The sequence below is a fragment of the Hemiscyllium ocellatum genome, chromosome X, assembly GCF_020745735.1.
Source record: "Hemiscyllium ocellatum isolate sHemOce1 chromosome X, sHemOce1.pat.X.cur, whole genome shotgun sequence".
NCBI lineage: Eukaryota > Metazoa > Chordata > Chondrichthyes > Orectolobiformes > Hemiscylliidae > Hemiscyllium > Hemiscyllium ocellatum.
Window position 1 is genome coordinate 19,614,857 of NC_083453.1, and position 10,017 is coordinate 19,624,873.

General features: G+C 44.9%; 1 protein-coding gene across 7 annotated transcripts in view; it reads right to left on the reverse strand.

The window, feature by feature from the left end:
* The window catches only part of LOC132805834 (RNA-binding motif, single-stranded-interacting protein 2-like), a 339,644-nt gene that overhangs the window by 24,033 nt on the left and 305,594 nt on the right, over positions 1-10,017 (reverse strand). For 6 of the 7 annotated variants that reach the window (XM_060821135.1, XM_060821130.1, XM_060821137.1 and 3 more), the window contains exons 6-11: positions 8,924-9,003; positions 8,594-8,703; positions 4,521-4,567; positions 3,534-3,627; positions 2,003-2,053; positions 964-1,119 (exon numbers count right to left, since the gene is read on the reverse strand). In XM_060821135.1, coding sequence (XP_060677118.1) covers positions 964-1,119; positions 2,003-2,053; positions 3,534-3,627; positions 4,521-4,567; positions 8,594-8,703; positions 8,924-9,003 — 538 coding nt within the window. The remainder of the gene's footprint in view (positions 1-963; positions 1,120-2,002; positions 2,054-3,533; positions 3,628-4,520; positions 4,568-8,593; positions 8,704-8,923; positions 9,004-10,017) is intronic. The other variant, XM_060821132.1, reaches the window with a different exon arrangement.

Genomic DNA, 10,017 nt, shown 5'->3' on the forward strand with positions numbered 1-10,017 from the left:
AGGGGGTGGTAAATGGGATTCAAAGTCGATGTGTTTGTTGATAGAGTTCCGGTTGGAATGCCATGCTTCTAGGAATTCTCGTGCGTGTCTCTGTTTGGCTTGTCCTAGGATGGATGTGTTGTCCCAGTCGAAATAGTGTCCTTCCTTATCCATATGTAATGTTTCTAGTGAGAGAGGGTCATGTCGTTTTGTGGCGAGTTGATATTCTGCCGATTTCTCAGCAACAAACCCAAACAAGCAGACAAAGCACGTCCAGAAACCCTAGCCACTCTCCCCTGCATCAAAGACATCTCGGAAATGACTGCCAGACTACTCAGACCCCTTGGCATCATAGTAGCCCACAAACCCACCAACACACTAAAACAGCAGCTAATGAACTTGAAAGACTCTACACAGACAACAAGCAAAACTAATTTCATTTACAAAATACCGTGCAAGGACTGTAACAAACACTACATTGGACAACAGGCAGAAAACTAGCCACCAGAATACATGAACATCAAATAGCCACAAAACAACATGACCCACTCTCACTAGGATCCTTACAGACAGATGAGGAAGGACACCACTTCAACTAGGACAACACATCCATCCTTGGACAAGCCAAACAGAGACACGCACGAGAATTCCTAGAAGCATGGCATTCCAACCTGAACTCTATCAACACACACATCGACTTGGATCCCATTTACACCCCCTGAGGAAGAAGAACAGGAAATGACATCACCAACCCAAGGAAACCCAAACACATAACAGGCTACACCACCAGTGCTTCATTTGGAGGCTCACTGAAGATGTTGCCTAGTATGGTGACGAAACGTCTGAAAACCAACCTTCCAGCTCAGCCAGAACCTCAACCTGAGCTACAAATCCTCTCAAAACTTGCTAGCAGGTATTTATCTTCTGAGGCCTTGATTTACAATGAAGAAGAAACTGCTTGAGGTTAATTATATACTCACTTACTTTTCCCCATGATCCCAGAGCACTACCAGTGTAGGCAGCACTTACCGTTCCTGTGCTGCCCAGGGACAGGTGACTAAGCTGTTGGGTTAATGGTCCCATCATCGATGTGGGCTGGATAGACATGGTGTGGTCCATCGTAGGTGTTATTACTGTTCCCTTCAAAAAAGAAACAAGCATCACAAACCATTCTGAGCTTTCAGTCTATTCAATCTTCTGGAGGCAGTGACTCTCATTGGGAACATATTCCAAAGGTGGCCAGAAACTGATGCTGACAGCGAGGGCTGAACAAGGCAGGGAGGTTGCTCAACCTGGCTGAGCCCAGCCAAAAGGGACACTGTTTTCAAATGAAGACAGAGATGAGGAAAAATATTTTCTCAGAGCGTTGTACAACTTTGGAATTCTGCCTCAGAAGACAATGGAGGCGGGTTGGGGGGGGGGGGTCGATATTTTCAAGATGGAGGTCAATAGATTCTTGATGACCATGGGGATGAAAGATTATCAGTAGATATGCAGGAATATTGAGTTGAGATTAAAATCAGATCAGTCACTATCTTATAGAATGGTGGAGCAAGGTCGAAGGGTTGAATGGCCAATTCCTGCTCCTATTTTGTGTGTAAGTCAAAGGACAAAGCAGCAAGTCGACAACTGGGCACTTCCTGGTGCTGGTTAATGGGTTGTGAAGGATTGGTTTGCCATTCACTCTCCTGACTGGGATTGGTTCATAGTTCAAAAAGGAAGATTAAACCTGGACTGGAGAGCTAGGGGTCTGTCGGGGGTGTCCAAGATTTAAATCCTTGATTGCCTGCAAGTGAGTTCAGGTTGGGTGAGAGTATGCTTTGTTGCCACCACAGTGAACAGGATCAGGTAGTGCTGTAACTCCAGAAAGGTGGCAAGATCATTCGGGATCAGTTGGACAGCAGATTGATCGGCCAAGACATTGTGATTGTTTGAAAGTTAGGTATGAAATGAAAAGCTTTGGTAACATCTTCTGCAAGATCTGATTTTATACAACTGAAAAGGGAAAAAGAATAAATCTTACCATAGGCTGCATAAGGTACGACTGATGGTGCATCCAGGATGGGCTATGGACCTTCATGTGACACAAAACAAGAGAATAGTCAACAACAATAACTTTAATTTTATAGCATCTTCAATGCAGAAAAACATCACAACATAGAACACCGAGTTACAGAAGGACATACCGGGTCAAGTGGCCAAGAGTTTGGTCAAAGAGTTGGGTTTTAAGGAGAATTTTAACTCAGGAGAGATAAGTAGAATGTGGAGTGGTTCAAGGAAGGAATAATACAGAACTTAGGACCCAACTGGCTGAAGGCACAGCCCCCAACAGTACATCCACTGATGTAAATCAGAGATGCTCAGATGATCAGAATAGGAGGAGCACAGAGAGCTTGCAGAGAGCTTATTGTCTTCCAAAACTTAGCAATGCGCTTGAAAGTACAGATTGAGAGGTGATCATGACCTGAAGTGATGTTTAAAATATGCTCCAAAACATCAGCTGTCCACTGGAGCTTCGATATTGTTTTGGGTCTTGAGGTAATGGCTGTGCATCTAAACCTTGAAGAAATAAGCCCTCCCTCCACCTTCAGTGAGAAGGAGAGATTGAAGACATTGGGACTGTTCTCCTTGGAGAGGAGGCAGCTAAGAGGGAAATCTGATAGGATTTTTTAAAATCATGAGTGGATTGGACAGAGTAGATAGGGAAAAGCTGTTGCTGCTTGTAAAAGGAATAGGAACGAGGGGGACAGAGATTGAAAGGGATGAAGTGTGGGGAGGTGGGGAAAACCTTTCTCCCCCAGTGAGTAGTTAGGGTCTGGAATGTACTGCCTGGGAATGTGGGAGGAGGCAGGTTCCATTCAGGCATTCAAGAGGGACAGTGGATGGTTATTGGGATACAAATGGGGTACAGGGAAATGAGGAAAAGGCAGGAGATGGCACCAGGGGATAGAACTAGTGGTGATACAATGGGCTGAATGGCTCATTTGACACCATAACAATTCTCTGATTCTGTGTGGACCATGAAACAGTTAACTTTAAAGAAAAGTCTACAAACCTTTAAAACAAAACATGAGCTCTGTCATGTATTCTCATATTCATTCCAATATCTCGGGTCACCACCTCTGATTGGGTACACTCCTGGGTGTATCATCACAAGACCTCGTGCTGCCAACCACCTCCCCCCCCCAACCTACATACACACACTCTCTCTCTCACACACAAACTCTGCTATCACTGGTTCAACATCTTTCAATGGAAGACCTGCCACTGCAATTGAAAATCAGAGAGAGTTGGATGATTCTTGCCTGACAGTCAAGCAACTTTTGCTCCTCTCAATCTCCAATTTTGATGAAACCTCAAGTCGAAATATTCAAATAGATTCCTGTTTTAAAAATATCTTTGTTTATGATCTACGGTATTGTTCCTGGGTTTGCTAGCTGTTTTCCGAAAGACACGGCGGCAAGCCTGGATGTTTGCCAACCCAACCTGCACTTGAGGTCTGAGGCCTACACCGAGAGTATGCATTGTGTCTTGGGTAATCCACAAACACTCACCTGATATGAAGACACGGGAGAGGTGATGTATGGTGAGATAGATGTCTGTGCAATCATCCTGTTTGGAGCAATACTGTATGGACTAGAATAAAATCTAGAACAAGAGAGGACAGAGAGACACTCAGTCGTTGTTAGCCAAATGTTTATTTTGTTGTTCCCCTGTGATTCCTTGTGTTCTTCCCATTCCATTCTGATCCTGCTTCATTAAAACCACAGGAAACCCTGCCCCATACATACTATGTGACTCGCATGTTTACCGTCTCTTGCTTCATGGTATGGGAAGGGATATGGCCTACTTTCCAAAGACCCCTCCAAGGAAAACCCTGGAAATCCTCCGGCCATGTGAAAAATGGAGCAGAGACCTATGGAATCCTTGTTCCACTAGAGCAAAGATCACAGAAAGTCACTGTTAGGCCTAGATAATAAATTGGCCAGGAACTGCAGGTCAGCACCCTCAAAAGAAGATAGAAGGAAACATCGAGGAGAAAGAAATTGCTGAAATGAGAGACAAGTTGTCCAAGTTTTTCTTTTTGTCTCGCTCTCATCAAGAGTAATGCAAGAATGCCAGATTTCCAACAATCACAATAACTTACACCACAGGAGAAAAGGGTGGTCCATGGAAATGCTTCGGCCAATTAGAAAAGGGTGGTCCATGGCAAAATCTCAGCCAGAGGAAGGTGTTCCACTGCAACACCTAGCCATTAGACTTGATCTGCCAACAAATCATTAGCCTTTTCTCCTGGCAGTTTAGAAAATAAATCCTCTCTCCTTTGGAGCTTCCAGACATAACACTGTAATGTAAGATGATTGCCTCAGATGGCCTGACTTTGTTTGGTGGATTCATCAATCATGAAGAGCAGCAGACAGTTGCTTCACTACTTTCTTAGCCAAGGTGATAGGTGATGAGAGGCTGAAGGTATTGAAAAAGGAAACAGAATCTGATCATGATAATGGGAGCAACCATCACATTAAGGCTAGGATACTTACTCATTTTGCAGAGCGGTTGTTGGGTCATACGTAAGAGTCATTGCGCCCTGAGGGAATAAATTAACAATGTCTTGAGGTATTTATTTAAACAACCTTCTCATTAACAATAAGTAACCAGATCTGGATTCACAACAGGCCTTTCATTCCATCTGCACCTTCCACAGACTCATACTCTACCCACTCACTTAATCTCCTTCCACAAGCCTTCTGATTAGATTCCCTACAGTGTGGAAACAGGCCCTTCGGCCCAACAAGTCCTCCGAAGAGCAACCCACCCAGACCCATCTCCCTCTGACTAATGCACCTAACATTGTGGGCAATTTAGCGTGGCCAATTCACCTAACCTGTACATCTTTGGACAGTGGGAAGAAACCGGAGCACCCGGAGGAAACCCACGCAGACACAGGGAGGATGTGCAAACTCCACACAGACAGTCGCCCGAGGCTGGAATTGAACCTTGGTCCCTTGTGCTGTGAGGCAGCAGTGCTAACCCCTGAGCCACCGTGCCGCCCCATAAACTATTTTACTGTTGGCGCCAATTTGATTTCTAAAGGAAAACTGGGCATAAATAGCCCTTAATCTCCAAGTGAAATTAATCTGAATTCCTGAATATTTAAAGCCACATCTCCATTTCTAAATCCTAATTTACAATCAGTCTCCACCCTTAAGTTCAGCTACTTGTCCCAAGAGGTCTCTATTTGCATTACTGCTTCCAAACGTTATGGATATTTCACAAACACATCAACTAAAGGGGAAATATAACACAAACTCTCAGATTATGGAAGAATTATGTCTTGACGTGCATGTGGTCTAAGTTAATTATTTTGTGCACCATAGATCCCACAGAATACCCAGCACAGAAACATTTGGCCCAAACAGTTCATGCTGGTGTTCATTCTCACTGAAACACAGCAAACAGAAGGAGTAGACCATTCAGCCCTTCGATTCTGTTCCACCATTCAATATGATCATGGCTAATTATCCAACTCAGTCCCATGTTCCTGCTTTCTCCCCCATTCCCTTTAGCCCTAAGAACTATATCTAACTCCTTCTTGAAAACATTCAATATTTTGTCCTCACCTGCTTTCTGTGGCAGAGAATTCCACAGGCTCGCCACTCTCTGAATGAAGAAAGATTTTCTCATCCCAGTCCTAAATGACCTGCTCTGTATCCTTACACTGTTAGACCCCCTGGTTCTGGACTCGCCGGTCATTGAGAACATCCTTCCTGTGTTTACTCCACTTGAGTCCCCTCCCATCTTTCCTCATTTAAATCTGTCATCATTACTCTCTATCCCTTCTCGCTCATCTGCTCATTTAGCTTCCTCTTAAATCTATCTGTCGTATCCATTTTAACCACTCCCTGTGGGAGTGAGGTCCACATTCTCACCACTCTCTGGGCGAAGGCATCTCTTCGGAATTCTCTGTTGGATTTTTTTAGGAATGATCTTGTAATAATGACCTCTGGTTCTGCTCTTTCCCGCAAGGGGAAACATTCTCTGTGTTCAATTGAACAAAAAAGACCTCATTTTAAAGACCTCCATTAGATCACCCCTCAGTTGCTTTTGTTCAAGAGAAAACTAATCTGTCAATCCCTTCATGGTATTTAAACCCACACATCCTTGTAAATCTCCTCTGCTCCTTTTCCAGTGCTTCTATATCCTTTCTATAATTTGGAGACCAAAACCACGCACAGTAATGTAGATGACCAATGCTCATACGGGTTGAGTATAACTTCCCTCCTTTTCGATTCTGACCCTCAGGAAATAAGACCCCTTGTATAGCTTGTCTTTTATGGTCTTGCTAACCCTGGCTCAACTTTTCCCCTTCCCTGCCTGTTCAGATCTGGTCACTGTGCCTCAATAAATAGCAACGAAGTCAGCACTTGCTGGATATCCCAGCCTAGGAGCTTTTTTTTTTAAGATTAGTTTCCCTCCAGTGTGGAAACAGGCCCTTCGGCCCAACCAGTCCACACCAATCCTCCGAAGAGTAACCCACCCAGACCCATTTCCCCTCTGTCTAATGCACTCAACACTGTGGGCAACTTAGCATGGCTAATTCACTTGGCTTTGCTCTGCATGGCCTTGCATTACACCAGAAAGTCCAGTTTCCCCTTGACTCTCGATGAGAGCTCCTTGCATTTTGAATCTTGGCAGGTAAACAAAAAGACCAACTTGCCTTGGCAGAGCATCTTTAACAGAGTGAAATATCCCCAAGTGCTTTGCAGCTGCAACTATCAAACAAAATGCAATGCTGGGCCGCAGAAGGAGACAACTGGGCACAAGACCTGAAGCTCAGATGGATTAGCAGGTTTTAAGGAGCATCTTAAATGAGGAAAGATGGAGAGGCAAAGATGTTTAGGAAAGGAAATCCAGGGGGTCCATGTTGCTGAAAGATGGGCACCATTAGTGGGAGTGATTGAAGAATCCAGCATTAGATGAGGGCAGATATCTTGAAGGGTTGTAAAGCTGAAAGATGGCAGACATAGGGCCATGGAAGGATTTCAAAACTGAACAGTTAAAATGTCTGTTAAAGCGGACTGGGAGCCAATGGCAGTGGCTCAGCACAGGGGTAATGGGAAAACAGGGCTTGCTGTGATTTGGAGGAGATGGTGAAGTTATTCTTTATCCTATCATGGGAAGTGGGCATCGCTGGCAAGGCCAGCATTTGCTGCCCATCCTTAGCTGCCCCTTGAACGGAGTGGTTTTCTCAATCTTCAAAGGACAGTTAAGAATCAACCATGTTGCTGTGGGTCTGGAGTCACACATGGGCCCGGCTGAATAAGGACGGCAGATTCCCTTCCCGAAAGGACATTAGTGGATTAGGTGTGTTTTTATGAAAATCGATGGTTGTCGTCATAGTCACCATCACTGAGGGTAGCTGTCAATTCCACATTTTTATTATTCACTGAAATCAATTAATTGAATTTAAATTCCACCATCTGCAATGATGAGATTTTGAACCTATGACCCCAGAGCATTAACCAGGACCTCTGGATTACCAGCCCAACGGCATTACCACAACAACTTATGTTAAATCTAACAAAACATCCCAAGATGCTTCACAGGAGTATTACTAAACAAAATCTGACCCCAAACCACGTGAGATAATGAATTTGGTAACCACCAGCTTGATCAAACTTTTGGTTTTAAGGAGTATCTTAAGTTCAGACTTGGAATGTCTTACAGCATCTATACATAGCCTTGGTGAGACCACACCCGGAGTATTATGTGCAGATTGGGTCTCCCTACCTATGAAAGGATATCCTTGCCAGAAAGGGAGTGTAGCGAGGGTCACTAGGTTGGTACTGGGGATGGCAGGACTGACCTATGAGGAGAGATTGGTTCAACTCTCAAGGTAGGGAGTCAAGGTAACTGTGGGAGTCAGTTGGCTTGTAGTCAAGTGAGAGCTGAGAATAGGACAGAATGAGTAAATGTACTAAAAGCAACCTTCCTGAAGAAGGGTTCATGCCCGAAACATCAATTCTCCTGCTCCTTGGATGCTGCCTGACCTGCTGCGCTTTTCCAGCAACACATTTTCAGCTAAAAGCAACCATGTTGTAACAGGACTGGATGTGGGGTTCAGTAGAAAAACATGGAAAGATGGAATCAGGCTCTAAAGTTAATGAACTTTGTTGATTCCTGGAGGCTGCAGGTGCCCAAGTGGAAAATGTGATGCTGTCCTTGTGCTGAGGTTCACCAGAACGCTGCAGCAGACCTGCAACAGAAAGGTTGGCCTGGGAACACGGTGGTTCGTTAAAGTGGCAGGCAACTGGAATCTCGGGGTCATTTTTATGGACAGATCCTATTGATAGATTGCCTTGGGGTTGGATGAGCTTGTGCTTATTGCAAATTAAGATGGGAGGCAAGAACAGGAGACAGTGCGGCAAGGGAACAATGCACACAAGGTGGCACTGTCGTGGGCTGTGCCTGTTTGTACAGATGGCACCTACTTGCCTCTCACTGTTTCTGGAATGGCTGATGTACAAAGGTTGACGTGACAGAGAAAGCAGCGTCTGAGTTCGCAGAGACCTCAAAATGAGGAACAGGAGTAGGCCATATGGCCCTTTCTTACCGGCTCTCCATCTCGGGGCCAGGCCCGGCCATTCTGTAAGTACTTGTTCTGGTTTTGCCGCTTTTTCTGCCCACCATCTGCAAATTTGCACAGCAGTGGTTCTGAGGGAGCTGCATTGAAAGACAGAAAACGCCAACATGTCAGAGAAGAATGATGCTCAGTCTGGGTCGGGGAACTCTCAATCCCATGCCCAATGCCCATTTTGTTATTTGAATCCTCAACCCAAACTGTGTTACTCCACCCCGTAATCGTAAATGAGAGCATTTCCCAGCTTCCTTTATCTCAAGGGAACACAAAGCAAGAGGCAGGTTCAGAGTCCATTGTACTCACCTGCAACTCCTTGCTGCATCTTAATGAATTTCCCATTGAAGTGAGCAATGATGGCTTCACATTTTTCTGTTGATTCCATCCTGTGGGGAGAAGAGCCAATGGCACAGGGTTAAACAAGCCAAGTCAAGTGGCACCTCACTGAGGTCAGGGCACAGGAACTAAATCAACTTAAAAATCTTCCTCCCAAGGTATCCTGTGTATGTAACTGCAAGGTCTATGCAACGGGGAGGTTGGACAGTCTCAGGCTCATGGCCCAAACTACACCTAACCCAGCTCAAAACCTCCCAGTGTGCCACTCAGGGCTGCCCGAGCTGCTGGCTTTCAAATTAAGGACAAGGCTCAGTCTGCCCTGGCAGGGAAGACTCCATGCCACCCATCTCGACAAGTGTGAGGTATACTTTTCTTGCAATTAGTGTGCCAAAGGTGATCATACCACTTAACCCATTGGTGGTTGTGGGAGCTAGCTGTGCTTCACATGGCTGCCAAGTTGCACACAATAAAACTGTAATTACACTTCAAAAAGGATCACATTAGCTGTAAAAGGTAGTATAATGGCACACCATTTACATGATGTGACTTGACAAAAGAAACATAGAAACGAGGAGCAGGAGTAGGCCATTCAGCCCTTCGAGACTGCTCTACTATTCAATAGGATCATGGCTAATCCCCTTTGTCAATGCCATATTCCTGTTTTCTCCCCATACCCCTTGATGCCTTTAAAATCTAAACCTTTCTCTACCTTTCTTGAATATATTTGGGATGTTGGCCTCCACAGCCTTCTGTGGGTGAGAATTCCACAGGGGGACCAGCCTCTGAGTCCAGAAATGTTTCCTCATCTCAGTTGTCAATGGCCTACCCTGTATCCTGAGACTGTGATCCCCTGGTTCAAGACTCTCCAACCAGGGGAAAATGCTCCCTCCATCTAGCCTGTCTAATCCCTGTTCGCATTTTCTACATTTCAATCAGATTCCCTCTCATTCTTCTAAACTCTCATGAATACTGGCCCAGCTGAACCAATCAGTGGGGTTAAAGAAAGTAATTTTGCTGTCATTAACTTCAATGTTCTTTTTTCAATGTTATGTCACAAAAGAGGC